Raw genomic sequence first — 17,494 nt, forward strand, 5'->3', positions numbered from 1 at the left:
TTTTCTCAATTTAGTTTGTGTCAAGGCGACATAAAACCATCTAGCACAATTGACCCCTTGTCATCTTGACACAAAAGCACATCACCATTAAGCCATAATCTTCTCATTCTTCCCCCAAGATTCCACATTACAAGCACAAATAACATTTAAAGTTTCACAGCCTTTACAAATTCAAACACAGTAAATGTTAAGCTCCTTTAAAATATCCAGTCTCTTTAAACATTCAAAATCTCTCTCTTTTTTCTCACCACTGTAACAACAAGGACAGAATCTTTTTTTAAAAAATTCCAAGTCTCTGAACTGTGGCCTCTTCTAAAAATCAAAATTAAGTTAAATAGTTTAATTCAAGAGAGAAGATCCAGGGCAAAGTAAATATCAGATCAAGGCAAAATCAGCCTCCTAACAATGTTAATAACTCATTGGTAGTGTCTGGAACACAGTGACAGTCTTCTCGGCTCCTCTAAAGGGCCGGGCCACTTTTCTGCTCTGCCTTCTGTGGCACACGCAGCTTGCCTTCTAGGTTCTGGCTGGTTTCATGCCACAGCTGCTGCCGTTCTTGGTGGTCATCCCCTGGCAGTGGCATCTCCACAGTGCTGGGGTTTTCTGCTGCAAGTGTGCTGTCCTTTATCCAGTACCCCTTCTTGGGCTCTCTTCAGGGACTCTAACCCTACAACAACACAGTGCTGAGCCTCAGTGGTTCTCCTTCACACCTTCAAACTCAACACCACTTTGGTGACTCTTACATTGCACAATTTAGCTTCCAGGACAAGGTACAACCGTGGCCATGCCCAGAACACAGCTTCTGTGAGCTGACTCTCAGGAAGCGCTTCCCAGATGAGTCCATGTCAGCAATGTTGGCCTCTTCCTAATCACCACTAACTTCTCAGTTCCAGCTAACCAGCACTGAGAATCCCAGCAAAGCATCGGTTTTACTCTGGTAGTTCTAATATCTTATTAATCACAACTGATTCTGATTCTGAAGCCCCAGCTAACCAGAACAAAAGAATATTAATGAAAATAAAACAGTTGTCCTGATAGACTTTAAACTTCCCTCTGAAACGTCACAGGCCTCTCTATTGTCCATATTGCCTTCAACTTTCTTATTTCCCAAACTCCTACAGAACAGCCCACTGAGATCTCAACACTCAACGGCTTTTCCTGTCCATAGTATCAAATTCCTTTCCCAATCTTCCCCCAACATGTGCTCAGGTCTGTCATAGCAATATCCCACTATCCGGGAAACATTTACAAAAGAAAGCATTTACTTGAGGCTTTCTTACAGTTTCTGAGGTTTAGTACATTATCATAATGGTGGGGAGCATGGTGCTAGCTTGTTGCTATTTTATGGATATTGACAAAATATATTCCTACATTGGAGCAAAAGACTATTTTTTTTAAACTCATGGCACGGGAATTAGTGTACATACCAACACATTTATGTCTGTTCCACTTGCTCTCAAATCTCATGGAGCCTTCATGAACAGACTCAGTAGATGCCTGCACACTAAAGGAGTTTTACTGCAGGAAAAACAACAGTGTAACTGAAAACACACACACACACACACACACACACACACACACACACACACACACACACACACACGCCCCAAATGAAAATGTCAAAGGTCACTTTGTGGGACTCATCATTTCATAGTAAGTAGGAAAACTCTTCTCTTTGCCCAGGAAGGTGGATTTCACCCGGATTCTCATGGCCAAGACAACTGTCAAAACAGTCAGGTGAAGAACAATTGAACCCTTTAGTTTCTGGCCTAGTCGTTAGAAAGCATATAAGTTGAGGAGATGGAAAAAGGATTCCTTGGTGATTTTTACTCCTTGGTTACCCATGGTCTTGGACTCTGCAGAATTTTCACATGAGTACGCCATCCATTGGACAGGCCATTAATCTGAAAGAAGTTAGGATCAAATTCATTCATTACTTTGTTGTATAGGACTTACTTAAAGGCAATGTGAGAAGAATTTCAAGCAGCAGGGTGATTCTGCACCTTCAGCTGCATTTGTCCTTGACTTAGTCACTGTAAGTGCATCCCATCAGGAACAGTTTCATACATGCAAGATATGCTTCAAGGATTGTAAACACTCTAGCACAAATCAAGTAAGGCTTAAACTCATCTGCTGATCTTGTGTTGACATTGCACACATTCCCAATTTCAATTCCCAATGGAGAGATTGAGCGTGGTCCACTGTAGTTTGTGTACAAACCCGCAGTCCAAGGAGGCATGCATCTTTCCAGCTCATATTTTTTCATACTTCTTGGTATACCAGAAACGAGCTTAGTATATGACCATGAGCTTCAGAGTCATAGGTTAATAGTAGAATTTCACATTTTTTAGTCATCTATTACTTTATATCAGACTTCTTTTTTTTGTTTTTTGTTGTTGTTTGTTTATCAAGACAAGGTCTCACTAGCAGCCCTGGCTGTCCTGCAGCTCTCTCTGTATACCAGGCTGGCCTCTAACTCACAGAGATTTGCCTGCTTCTGCCTCCAAGTGCTGGGATTAAAGATGTATGCAATCACTATTGGGCTTGAATCAGACTTTTAATACATAACATTTAAATGTAATAAATGTGCAGTATTGAAAAGCTGAAATGATCTATTGTAATATTGAAAACATCACAGTGAAGCTTTAAAAATATTCGTACGATGGTGTTGAATTGGTCTACAGCGGTGGTAGTGGATTGGTTAAGAGTAGGTTAAATATGAAGGTAGAACCAACAGAATTTGCAGGTAGATGTAATGTGGCATATAAAAGAAAAGAATGTGACATTAAAAGACGTTTGTGTGTGTGTGTGTGTGTGTTCATGTTATATGAGTGTATGTGTGTAGGGTACTGAGGAAAATGCTGGCTGTCCTCCTTTATCACTTTCTCTACACCTTATTCCCTGAGCCAATGCCTCTCACTGAATCTGGAGCTCACTGGCTAGGTGAGTGTCCAGTAATCTGGAGTTACAGGCGCATGTGTGCACTGCGTATCAAACTCAGGTCTTCATGCTTGTACTGCAAGTGTTGTACCGATGGGGCTGTCTCCCAGCCCTTTTTTGCTAAGGTTTCTAATATATTGCTTAGGGCTATGGAATAGTTATTGAGTTGACTATTAAAATTGCCCTCTTAATTAGAATTAATTTAGATTTTTATACCACAGCAGGTGCTAAATCTGTTTGATTTAAGAGAGAATGGATGGTAAAGATATGCACATTGTGCTTATACATAAATCTTTCTTGAAACATGCTGTTTGTTATATGACATATCCACATTACTGGGTGAATATTTTCCTCATTATATTACTGAAGGAAAGCATTCAGCCGAGAGACACAAGACAGCACAATTAGAATATTATTTAGTAAAATGAAACAAAACATGCATTTTGAAAGTATGTTTTAGGTTTCCTAACTGAGAGTTTGGGTAGGCTATCTCAAAGGAGGCATTGCAGTTTAGCAGGTTTGGCATTGTGGTTGTTGAATACTTATGAGATTGACGTCATCTTTGTCAAGTAGCACATATCTCCTAGAAGATTTATTTCAATGATACTCTTGAATAGTTCCGAGAGAGAGAGAGAGAGAGAGAGAGAGAGAGAGAGAGAGAGAGAGAGAGAGAGAGAGAGAGAGAGACAGACAGAGAGAGAGCGAGCGAGAGAGAGAGAGACAGAGAGACACACACACAGAGAGAGAGAGAGAGAGAGAGAGACAGAGAGAGAGAGAGAGACAGAGAGAGAGAGAGAGACAGAGAGAGAGAGAGAGACAGAGAGAGAGAGAGACAGAGAGAGAGAGAAAGAGGACTGCAATAAACATGATAGAATGAAGCTGGTCTTTTGAGATTGCAGTCCCTGTGTTGAGTTTACAGTTTGGTAATTGGGAACATTTTCACCTGAGGTGAAATGCTAGCCCTTAAGTACTTATTCACTGTTAGGCAAACCACAATAAGGATGCAAGTAACTGCATCCAGAGCTCCACACTGTTGCCTGTAGCCCGTGGAGTTTAAGTCTGGATCTCTACTCAGATGAAGCAAGTCCTTGAAAATGTCACAAGAATTTGCGGACCAGTCAGCGTGGATAGTGCGCATTTTAAACATAGGCAGAAGATGCTTCCCAGGAATCAGAGGTCTGAATCTGCTTATACCCTCTCCTTCAGGTCACAGGGCCATAATAAATATAAACAGATGGATATAATGGCAGCCAAAGGGGATCAGATTAATTTTTTAATATAGTAATTAATGTTAGGACCTTATATGGTAACAAGGATCCATTATAGTAGATAAAATGAGTCAGACAAGAGACTTGCATGAATAAAATATTTGAATATTACAAGAACAGAGGTTTTACACTCAGACAGGACACTTAATCCATTGAAATAATTGTACTTGTGGATTCATGAGTAGTGATAGATGTAAGCAAGTAGGTGCATTCAGTCTGGCAGTATGAAAACAAATTTCTGGGTGCACTTGATCTGGTCTGCTAACACAGAAGCACAGTGATGAGCTGTAACAAACGTGGAGATGTCACCAGAGAGAAGGGAAGAGAGTTGGGAAACTGCCTAAGGGATGCAATGATTTGTAAGTGAACTGCTGAGATACTGTGATGAAACAAGGAAAGCTCATCGTGGTATGGGTTCATAGATTTATAATGTGAATGTTTAAATGGGAATGCTAACTTGACATAAACCAGAGTCATCAGGGAAGGACTTCCAGCAGATTGGCCTGTAGGCAAGTTTGTAGTGCATTTTCTTGTTTGGTGATTTATGGGCCAGGGCTCATCACCACTGTGGACAATGCCAATCCCGGCATCCCTTTATTATATTACAAAACAAGGTGAGCAATCCAGAGAAGGCAAGCTTGTAAGCAATGTTTTACCATGGTATCTGTTTTAGTTCCTACCTCATTCTCACCTTGAGTTTTTACTTTGGCTTCCCTCAGATATGGATTATAACCTGTAAACTGGATAAATGTCTTTTCCTCTATGTTGGTTTCATTCAGTGTTGATTACAGCAATAGAGAGCACCCATGTTTACCTGCTTGTTTATTAAAGTGGAGTTGGAGAAATTTGGTTTAATTAGCATATGACTTTGGTGGGGCTTGCATTACAATGCAATAACTGACTGCATGGCTTAAGAAATAGGAATGTGTTTTTCTAAAGTTCATTTTATTCTTAGAGATTTCCTTTACACTTTTGGAATTAATTTTATTTATTTAGTGTGTGAGGTAGGCAGGGCTAACTCCTGCACCATGGCACGTGTGTAGTCAGGAAGAATTTGCAGGAGTTGGTTCTCTCTTTTCACCATATATGTAGATCCACGGATAAACATCATGTTCCTAGGCTTGGTGGCAAGTGTGCTGAGCTCTTTCACAGTCCTTCTAAGACCTTTCCCTGTGTCTGCTACATCGTTGCCATTGGCCTGTGTTTTCTTGTAGCCTTTACTGTGTGTATGCCTGTGTTCAGTTTTCTTCCTACAAGAACTACCAGTATTACAGGATTAAGACTCAACCACAACACTTTATTTAACCCTCTTTTCCTCTTTACTTATTTTATTTTTTTTGAAAAGCAAAATATTTTTTTCAAAATGGTGTATGTGTGTGTGTGCTTGTGTGAGTGTGTCTCTGTGTATCTGTGTGTGTTGGTGTGAGTGTGTCTCTCTCTTTTGTATATGTGTGTGTTTATGTGTGTCTCTCTGTGTGTTGGTGTGCATGTGTGTACATTGTAGCACGTCTCTTCGGTTCTGGTTCTTCTCTGCTACCTGTTGTGTCAATGGTTAGAATTCAGTCATGGTCACGACCACCTATCCTTGCAGAGCTCTCTTGCTGGCCCATAATTACCTTCTTAAAAATGCAGTCTCCATATTTAGTCAAATTCTAAGATTCTGTGATTTAAGACTTCAACAAATGCCTTTTTAGCATTGGGAGGAGTAAGATCAATTTTTTTTTCTCTAATGACTAGTGTTGCAGTTTTAAATTTTAAATACTTTAGAATAAATGAGAACATATGCACTAGGCTTGATGGGACACACCTTTAATTTAATCCCAACACTCAGGGAGGCAGAGGCTGGTCGATCTCTGTGAGTTTAAGGCCAACCTGGTCTAGAGTCTAGGACAGCTAAGGCTGTACAGAGAAACCTTTTCTCGAATTGTTCCCCCCAAAACCAAAACCAAATCAAAACACCCCCCTAAAATGTAGATGGGAGATAGGAAACTATGTTCTTATATAGATTGTTTTTAATATGCCAGGGTACAATGGAGAAAACCATTTTTTGAAAATATTTCCAATAGATGCTTAGAAGAAGATCATAATGACATAGGTAGAGGACATGCTATTTTAGTATGTGTTGATAGACAATAAGAGCAAGGGAACCATCAATATATTATTTTGATCCAATAATATGTGGTCATACCCCAAGGTAAAGTAAGAGTTAGCACATTTAAGAAACATCAAGGAGACCCAAGTGATTGGCGTGGCGACCCAAAGTATAGAATGAGATCAGAAAGCTTGTAAATAGATGGAAATTCTTTTATCTGACATAATTTCTTTGATACACCAAAAGCAGATGAGATCAGAGAATCATGATACTTAGACGTGATATCTGATTTTTACTTTACAAAGGAAGTTTAATTTTCATAGGTATAAAATGCACAGATCTCACGTGCACAAATTTCAATGAGTTTTCAGTATCAGAAAACCTGTGTAATTCTTCGGAGGATATTTCTACCATATAATGCTTTCATTTTCCAAGTCCCTAAACAGTCACCTACTGGACATGCACTACATCCACAGGATGCTTGAGTGTCCTCATGCTTTTCTCTTTATTTCACTGTAGTCCTGAAAATAATATTACTGTTATTAATAATGTTATTATCTAATATGCATTGATTCTCTCCCATGTGACAGGCAACTTTATAAGAGTTTTATATGGTTTAATCTATCCATATTTATCTCAGGCTTTTGTGGTAGCAGCTACTGCTCATGTTTATAGGCAGAAAAACCAAGTCAATAAACACTCAAGTAACTTGAATTAATTCATATATACATGAGCTTTGGGATCTAGAGCATATACATGTATGTATATATGTATATCATATGTTTATATACATATAGATCATATGTATATATGCATGTATTATACAAACTTTATGCCAAGATATTTCTTTTTATTATATATTTTATGTTTTTTACATATACATTTATATCACTACACATATATACATTAAACTACATATAGCAAGAAGAACCATGACACAGTCAGGAATTATATAAATGTTACATTCTTAGTGTTTTGGCTTTTTGTATTTGGTAGCCTTGAAGAAAGCATTTTTCTTATCTTGGCATGTCTAAGATTCCGAATGTAAATAAATATCTATCATATTTTGTCTTTATCAATTTAAAACATCTAGCTAAACCCAAAAGCCTCTTAACCTCTAAACAACTAAGCTTAATTGCAAAACTAAATTATCTAGTCTTCAACGCCATCAGAGACTTGAGAAAGAATAAACTTGATTACCTGAGTATTCCGGAAGTGCAGGTTAGTAGCTTTCCAAGTGAGAAGATAACAAGAGACGGGGTGCTACCTGAATGGTCACCCAAGACTCTCTATAATACTGGAGCATCATCTCAGCCTTCTGGCTCAATATAACTGACAGACATATTTGTGAGGCAGGAACTATTGAGGACTTACTTACCCTGTATTGGCAGAGTTTAGCCATTGACTCTGCCTGCATCCAACCTTGCCTTTTTTTAGGCAGAATTCTGTCTGTGGTAGAAACAAGGACATTTTGTCCATTGGCTTCTTTGTCATATTTGAAGCCATATCCATAAGGAGGTTCTTTGATGCTCATCATCCTCTTTGAGGTAGGCTGGGTGTTGCCAGGAATTAACCGGTCTCATTGTCAGTGAATCTTTAAAATAATAAAAACATTTTAAATGCCATATTCTTTATGTCTCTGAGGGTTTTGAAGACCTTATCTAACTATTTTTCCTTATCTTTCTGTTAAATATTATCTATCTGTTGCACCTAAGATGTATATTTTTGTGATAAAAATAGACTAGTAATTGATATGCCCATGATTTGATCAAGTAACAATTAACTTGCACAACTTATTTATGTTAAAAAGCCTGCAATAGCACTTTCAAAGTATTGGAAATAAATCTTGTATTATAATTGAGTTATATGGATACAATGTCTAACATTAGAGTAGAAATATATATAATATGTGTGAAGAATAATCTTACATTTTAATTCTATACTGTTGTATTGTATCTAAAATTAAACTTATTTTGCATCTATAATCAAAATTCTATGCCAGTGAATTAAAAATAACCTTGTGAGTGACTACTGAGGCACTAAGTTGAGGAGTAGATTCACTAATCTACTTTTTGTTCTATCTTCCCTATATGTTTCTATATTCCCCCTTCTTTCTTTGCAACCCCTATTTCAAACCTAAGAGTGGAAGGTAAAGGAAAAGAGAGATATCCCTGAGTCCAACTTTGTTTTATTTCTAAATAAGACCAATAAAAGCTTGTAGCCAATTTCCATTGAAAATAACCCTCTATAGCCGAAGAAAGCAACTAGAAACCTACCTGAGCCCCCTTAAAGGAGATGGGGCATCATTCTCTTAAGGTTTCCTTTGGCTGATTTGGGATGAGTAATACCTTTGCAGGGGCCCAAATAAAACTGAAGAAGTAGTCAAACAAGGTATCAATAGCAATCATGGTCCAGTTTCTAAATGTTGAGAATTTCCAGGCTTAACTAGAGTCCCTTATGGGACAGTCTGAAATACTGGACCTATTGGGGCTAGAAGTTTTCTTCCAATGTCCTGGGAGCTGTCTTGTTCTGACTAGGAACATCAACTGAAACACTTGGTGCTGGAACATGAGGGATGCAGGTTGTCAGTGTTTAGCATGCTGAAAGGAATGAATCCTGTTAAGTCTGGTTCAATGTCTGTGTCCAGATTTTATGTTCTGAAAACATACAACTTCTCACAAGCATTATACAGTCTTAAAATTATAAATGTATAAGATGTGTGTGATGCACAGAACAATTAAGGCTGGTTTTCTGTTCTTTGTATGAGCAGAAAAAAAGACATCTGTAAATCTTTATTCATGCCATATGAAGAATGGCATCTAATAATAATTCATAAGGGTTATGTAGCCAACAAGAAGCCCTATCTCTGTTTAGACATACATGCCTCAGCCAGTCTCAGAGACATTCCCATTTAGTGGGATTAGCAATATAAGTTACCTGCTTGTTCTGCAGTTTAATTTCTTGACATGGTAGGATGTTTCTTATTGGTTGAATTTAATGTTATGACCTATTTTCCCTTTGCTCAGATACAATATTTCTTCCTGTTCCACAGTATTTACATAAAATTCTTGTATTTAATTTTACCTTTGTTTGCCTCCTTGAGTCTTAGTTTAAACTGTTTATTATGGTGCATTTTCTAAGTAGATTTTTGATTTTGGCTTTGAGTGAATCCTCCAGATATATATTAATTATTTACCCCCAACTACCCAAAGGCCATATTTTTTTTCAATTATATCTAGAGCTAAGTCTGCATAAATTTTGATTTTTAGTCACTGATTTATGGGTCTATAATGGAAATAAACATAGCTATATCGTCATTTGTAGTACTTTTGTAGTTATCTATAATGTTAAAAGTTTGCCAAGTGCCTGAAACTTCTGAAAGCTCTATCAGCAATTTCAAACTAGCTTCTAGAATACTCTGGCAGCTTTAAGTACAGCCTCATAAAATAGATTGAAAAAATTTTCTCTCGTTATGAAATTTTCCTCTAAAGAGAATATATGCCTACAGATAAAAACTAATAGCAACTAAGCTAGATTCTCTATGGAAATACTAACCTTCTAATTGAAAAAACAAAACAAATAAGCCAACCCCCCTCACAAGACTCTTCTCCTTTCCTTATTATGGTTCTAGTCAACTACCTTAAATTTTACTTAGGTTTTATTTTTATGTTTGAATACCTCTTTTAAAAGTAAAAGTACGAAGATTCTTTCACATTCTTAGGTAAAAGTCTCAAAATAGCTCGTATATTATTACTTATGTGGCAAGAAAGAAATGTGACTTGCAAAAGGTGCTTGATCTTGATAGGTTTTTGTGTCTTAAAACTTTCTTCCCTGAGCAAAAAGTAAAGTACTGCTAGGCATGGTGTTTGCTGTGTGCTCGTAATCTCAGCTCTCAGGGGCTTGAGGCAAGAAGATTGTAAGATCAAGGTCCACTGAGGACATGCAGCAGAAGTCTGTCTTAATTTTTCTATTTACTCAAACCAAAGTAAAAATAATAAGTAATAATTAAAAATAAACCAGGAAACAATTGTGCGAATAGATCCTTGAAATAATTCAAGTAGCATCCGGAAGAACCTGTTTGTCCACATTGTTACTACTCCCATGTTGGATACATCCACCCAAGATACTGCAGAAGTTTGCTTTCTTTATTCTCTGAGGAAAAAAACCAATATTTTCAAGTAAGTAGGCACATATTGGAATAAATACAGATGCTGATTCTATTAAATAAACATAGGCTACCAACTGTTCCTATGTTGGTTAGTTGTCATGTGTACTGTGGTTTTTTTTTTCCCCCAGCCTGATCAGGTTTGTTCTCATAAGGAGTATTACAGTACACACATAAGACAATTGTTTCGCACATACCGGAGAATGAGGCTGCTTTCCCCATAGAGATAGAGTTATGTAACACATAGAATTAAAAACTTGACACATATATGGGAAGAATGGCTTATAAATAGACAGGAATATACAACTGAGTTGTATTACTGAAATGGCTGATTGGACTCCTCTCAGTGCTACGGTCTTGCTGTGTGCAAGTCTAAACAGTTGTGAAAGTGGGATAATTTAAATAATTATTAAAGTAGTAATAGGATGTGATTTTGACTCTCTGTCATAACTGAAGTTAAAATTAAATTCTTTCATAACCTCAATTGCTAGACTCTTATTAGGAAATGACTTATCTTATGCATTTTAATATTTAATATTAAATTATTTCAAATTTTGTTGTAGTAATAATCATACTTTTCTTTAAAATATTCCCCTTCATCATGCTTGAGCCTCATAATATTTTGTGAGGTGGATAGGGCAGGAAAGATGTTATCAATAAAAATGAGGTGCACAGAGAGGCAAAATGCCTGCGGTCATGTTTTCATTTGATGACAGAGCCAAGGGCAGTGCTACTCTCACCTTCAGAACCATTTATTTTAAGGTATTTCTGCTAGGGAAGTTGAGACAATTCACTAGGTATTGTTGGCATATACACTTTTCCATAGATTTTTTTTCTACAATAAATTGAAGGGATGAATTCTATCTTAGAGTCAAAGAAAATCTTATAGACTGAGTTGTTTCATATTGCAGGTTTAGAAATACATACACAGCGATAGGAATACAAGTGTCTTTGTTACTAGCATTGGACGCTGAGTTCTAATATTTAGCTTTTGTTTTCATTTAAAAAAAAGGTAGAAAGAAAATGTTCTAGATAATTAACATTCCAACATTGTCTTTTTTCAAGAAAAACAAACTCCAAATGTTATGTATTTTTTGGATTTTCACACATGATCCATCTCTGTCCTTTGGTAAATATTTATCCATATACATCTGAATGAATACAAATTTTATGTTATTATTGAAATTAGAATCTGTGCACCATTTATTTTTAAATCTCTTTGTGGATTTTAAATTTGAATGTGCTGTTAGCTCCCATTGGTTGTCATAGGCAACATTTCTGTTGTCTTATTCTACCAAATTAGTTAGGCAAATTTAAAGAGCTCTTTACCTTAGCAAATTGTACTTTGTGTTACTATTTCGAGACATAGTAATGAAGTATTTCAATTATCTTTGTATTTAATATTAGTCACCAAGGGTATCTTTGCCAAAATAATGTTATTCATCTTACATTTTAACAATTGACTGAACTCATGGCCTTGTCTATGATAACCAAGCACTCTCTATTTAATGCTATATTTTTCCTTTTATTGAAAATAGATTTTTTTCACATAATATGTACTGATTATAGTTTCCCCTCCCTAGACTCCTCCCAGTTCATCCCCTCAGCTCCCATTCAGATCCATACCTGATGCTATTTTAAGCGTAGTGAATGATACCAGATTATGTTTGATCAGATGTGTTCATTAATACCTAAACTAGTTACATAGCTATTTCTCAATGCAGTATATATAAACAAATATGTATAAGCTGTTAATTTGTACTTTTGGATATCTTTCAATAATTTTGTAGCATTTTTGTTTTGTCCTCTACAATGCATACTCTTATTGTTTATTTTCCATTGGCATGTCGTTTCTCATAATAAATAGCTAAAATACACAGTATCTATGCAGAGATAGCCATCTCCTCTGTATATTTTAATGTACACAAAATACTTTTAAGTCTAAAAGCATTTTTTATTTCACGAATTGCTGAGAAAGTGATCATCTAAAAGCTTTTTTTGTTTGATTTTATTTTTGTTTGTTTAACTTTTTCTTTTTCTTTTATTTCACTTTTTCTTTTTCTTTTTCTTTTTTCTCTCTCTTGAAATAGGGTTTCTCTGTGTAGCCCGTACTATTCTGATACTTACTTTATAGACCAAGCTAGCCTCATACTCAGAGATCTATCTGACTTTCCCTCCCAGTGCTGGAATTAAAGGTTTGTGCCACCACTGCCCAGATAACTGATAGTTGTTCAGGAATGTTCTCTGTAAGCTTGATCACAGTTAATCCTAGCAAATCTTTAGATGTGCTGTTGTTATGCTTACTTCGCAGATTAGAGTCAGAAAAGGTCTCCACGTAATATCAAATGAAACCACTCAGAGTTGCCCATTGTCTAACTATTAGCTGTTAGCCTCTGTGGGACATTATTATTTCAGGATGATTTCTCCTGCAATCTTGTAATATTGACTTTCCAAAAAAGACTCATCACAGTAAGTGGGCCTCCTTGACATCCTATCGTGATATAGAGCAACATGATAAATATAGGGTAAAGTCAACACTATTTGAATAATTCAAATAGTTTCTCAAAAGCTCACCCAGCAGTGCAGTGAGAAAAGGGGGACCATATGTTAGGATTTTCCCGATCTGTCTTGTTAAAGTCTGAGGTGGTTTTTAGTTCCACGTTTGAGGACCTGACTATGTGACATATATGGGAGCATGAATAAATGAACTAAGTCATTTATTTTGTATTCTAGTTTCTTTGTATAAAACTTTCCTGTACCATAATGAAAATTCTTTCTTTCTTTTTCTTTTTCTTTTTTTTTTTCTTTTCTTTTGTTCTAATATAGTGGGATGTATCCTGCTTTTGTCCTGGAATTCACCTCTGTGGCTTGGATTTATCTCAGGAACATTTGTCTCCAGTCTCTGTGTTAATTAGAAATCAAGCATGAGGAGATTTGTCTACTGCAAGGTGGTTCTTGCCACTTCGCTGATGTGGGTCCTCGTTGACGTCTTCTTACTCCTGTACTTCAGCGAGTGTAACAAATGCGATGACAAGAAGGAGCGATCCCTGCTGCCTGCGCTGAGGGGTGAGTTCTCTTGAAGAAAGAGGTCCTGGATGCACGGTAAAATAGGAGACCTCAAACTAGATGAGTTTTACCATACAGAGTTAGAAGAGCATTTTAGCAAACAGTTCATGCATATTTAGCTATGTGGAAGCTGTTATACATGTGTAGCCGTGAGTGTCTTTATGGAAGAAATGACAATAGCTACCCAAAATCTTTGATACCTTCCAATTTCCACCATTCCAGTGTTTACTGATGGAAAATAAAGACTAATTCGGGGGAATCTTCTGATGAGACAGAATTTGAAGTCTGAGCTCTCAGAAGCAGATCGCCTTTAAAGAGGAAGCACATAACATGGAAAGAAAATCCTAGAGTGAGACGGGTGGAGGCTGTAGATAATTGGTGATCAATTTGATAATCACACAATTTCTAAAGGAGATTTTAAGAGCCAGTTGTTAACTCAGAAAACATTAATGAACACAGTAGTTTTTTAGGCCACTAGAGTATTAGCTCCAGGTTAAAGGCAAAAATAATTTAAAGCATATTGTAAAGCCAATCTTCCTTTAAGGGTCAGTTTCAAGGACTAGACAGCAACAAATTCTAAAAAAATGATAATGTATATTAAGTGGTCATTTATGAAGGTAAGCATGAAGCTAAGTATCTGCAAACAAGTTTTTTTTTATTCTATGTTTTGTGACATAAAGATCAAAAGTTCAAATATTACTCAAATATTCACAATAAATGTGATTTCTAAAGTTTAAAACATGCCCGTGTCTCTACTCCGTTGAATTAAAATGGATTATATGCTTAGTAATAATATACATTATATGTGCATATAAAATAAACATTTACTTTTGATTTAAGATGAAAAGTTTGAATCTATAAATTACTGAGTTAATATTTTAAATTAATTACTTAATTTTAATTTAGCAATTTAAAGATTGTTCTTTGGTCAAAATATTCTGATAAATGCAGTTTAATTGACAGTGTTCAACTGGAGTAAGCTTAGAAGAGCATAGAGTATTTCTGAAAATTAGTTTTAGTTCAGAGTGCTTTAGACATCTTTCTGAAATGATATTGCTTGGTCGGAAAGATTATGCATATCTTCCTCTTCTCAAAAATGTGGTTCTTCCACAGTACTTTTGACTTAAAACAGCTAATTGAGAGAAACTACTATGTAAGTGATCATTGCATTTCCATTTAGATATTTTATATGCATTCTAACTCTGTATCCCACAATTTGGTGGGGAGGAGCTCATGAGCCCCACGTTTGATGAACGAATCCAGGATCAGTTTCCTAATCTTTAGTGAAAACTCTGGAGTCATCCTTCTCTGGGTCTTTGATGGGGTTGTTGAGATGCTGCCTGACTGAAAGTGGAAGTGTGCCTGATGCATTGTTTCAGTGTGGAATGCTCACTTCACCATTTTTCAGTGGAGGCATACGGACTGGTCACAAAGAAGTGCCATCGCCTGAAACCAGAGCCATCTTTCCCACAATACCCAAAATGACAGGCTTTGCTGTTTTAAGTCTTTAGTGTAGAGTTTTAATTACCCAGTATGAAACATGATGCATCTAGGCAAAATGCTTTTTCTCTGCCTTATTTAGTGAAAGTAGACTTATTGTAAGACATTGTCTGGACTCATTAGGGCTACTATTGTATCACCGGCAAGCTGAGTGCCGTCTGCACATTTTATATGGCTTTGGAGACTGGGAAGTTCAAGATGAAGGTACTTGTTTGTTCTCAAAGAAATCCAGGACAAATGTTTAACCGAGGAGCCGTGACTTTGGCTGTCAGTCTTTCCCTGTGTCGTGAATACCCGTTAGAGTCCTGGCCACTCTACCATTTGTCTTGTGCTTCTGTGAAACCCAATAGAACTGAAAGATGTGCTGTTTTGGAAGACCTGTTTCTTATCAGAGGCAGTCTTCCTCCCAAGCTCACATGGCAGGTGGTTGGAGCACACCTAGGGGAGTTTTTCCTAAACAGTGACCTTTCCTGACATGTCTTTGAAGTTTCAATATTAAATAACTTAATGTGAAGTAAAAATCTTAATATCAAGTAAGTTTCTAGGATGCATTGTTCAAAAAAATATTGAGGTGCTGTTACTTTAAAAATTCGAACTGGGGGAAATGGGAAGAATGTGGGGCTTCTAATGTGGTGATAAATGCAGAAGGAGAAGAAGTGGGCAAAATGACAGGAAGGATTTCTGAAGACATCATAAGGAGTCACACTGTTAACAATCTATATTTTTATAAATACAGTGTTAGGAATCCCACAAAAACTGAGCTAAAAAACCCTCAATATTTGTGCAGAAAACATTTGTGCTGTTGGCCTTTGTGACCCTTTTTCTCCTACTGAGTTGCCTTATCCAGCCTTGATGTGAGAGTATCAAGACTGCACTGTAGAGGGGAGGTGAACGCAAAGCCGATCCAGATGAAATTGTGTGTGTGTGTGGGGGGGGGGCAGGTGATGGAGGGGAAACTGTAGTCAGGATGTTATATATGGGAGAAGAATAAACAAAAAGAACGAACAGAAAAGGCTATTAAGTATATAAGCTGTTGTTTAGATATATATAGATAGTTTAAATGAAATCTTGATTGACTCCAAGAGGTAGAAGGTAAGACCATATTGCTGAAGACGGCATGCACCTCAGACGCGGGGTCCAGAGGCCCTTGATCTGGACCTAATGTGAAACCCCAGATAAGTGCAGTTCTCATCCGTCATCCAAGAAACGTCTCTTTACATCTGATGGAGGCTGTTTCATATATACACGCAGACCAGGAAACAAAATGCAGAGTTGTGGAGGCCAATCCCAGAGAGTCCGTCTACGAGACAGCTTCCACACTATGTCTTAGGGAGCACTGTGGAGGAGGGCACAGAAAAACTGCAAGAGTCGGAGGATCAGTGAGTGTGCTGTAATATTGAGTCTCCCACTGAACGCACACCATACACCCCCCCCCCCGAACTCTCAGCAACACGACTGCCCAAATATAAACCAAACAAGGACAACAATAAACACGCTAGCACTCACAGGGGGGAAAGCCCAGGAAATCTCCACCCGAAACAAAATCTCAGGCAACTAGTGAATGCGGAGAGCAGAGAAACAGTCTTTCCCAGGGAAGAGTGTACCAACTGGTTCTCCAATACCAAATGGTGAGCCCAGTAAACAAAGATACAAGTAACATACACATTGAGCAGGGTGTATTTACATATTTAGCGCGCGCGCGCGCACACACACACACACACACACACACACACACACACACACACACACACAATTAGTATGTACCAACAACTATGGAAAGGAGATGGCATGGTTTGAAGTGATCAGGAGCATATGTAGGATGGTTTGAATAAGGAAAGGGAAGAGGAAGATGATACAGTGTTAGAAGCTCTGGAAAGAAAAGAAGCAATTAAAAAAAATAACTGGAACAAAGGATATCATTCTTTTATCCATTAAGTACTGGAGTATGCCCTGAATATGCAAGTTCAATCAACTGAACCATTGACTGCCTTTAAGAATCACACACTCTGTTGTGCTAGTCTAGCTATGTCACAAAGTATAAAGGAGTGGCTGCTGAGCAAACTGCTTTCAGAAGTGAGGGCTCTGAGGTATGGAAGTTGTCCTGGTGCATCAAAATTGGGAGTGACGAGTTTGCAGAAGGAATAAAGTGCTTTTCAGAAGTAAAGATCCATGAGATCAGTACATCAACTGATGAAAACTCAACGAAACATATAAAGAACTACTAGATTTTACACTGAAAGCTAGGATAAAGACAGATTTTAAAGGACTTTGAGTGACTGGAAAGGAATTTTAACGTGTTCTTAGGTGCAGCTGTGTTACTGAACTTGTTAGAAAGTATAGTGTGGATTAATACAAGAATACCACAAATACTTAGAAGGATTAGATCACATACCCAGTGCAATGGCAGTAGCAGTTTTATCCTGGTTTACATAATTAGATATTTAAATTTTATTAAAACCATTC

General features: G+C 37.2%; 1 protein-coding gene across 1 annotated transcript in view; it reads left to right on the top strand.

Moving 5' to 3' along the window:
• GALNT13 (polypeptide N-acetylgalactosaminyltransferase 13) overlaps window positions 1-17,494 on the top strand; it is a 519,423-nt gene that overhangs the window by 70,588 nt on the left and 431,341 nt on the right. Inside the window, exon 3 of the mRNA XM_084800140.1 lies at window positions 13,292-13,531. Within this exon, the coding sequence (XP_084656266.1) occupies window positions 13,390-13,531 (142 nt within the window). The 5' untranslated portion in view covers window positions 13,292-13,389. The remainder of the gene's footprint in view (window positions 1-13,291; window positions 13,532-17,494) is intronic.

This window comes from Acomys minous, assembly GCF_964271855.1.
Source record: "Acomys minous genome assembly, chromosome: 10".
In the NCBI taxonomy this organism is placed as follows: domain Eukaryota; kingdom Metazoa; phylum Chordata; class Mammalia; order Rodentia; family Muridae; genus Acomys; species Acomys minous.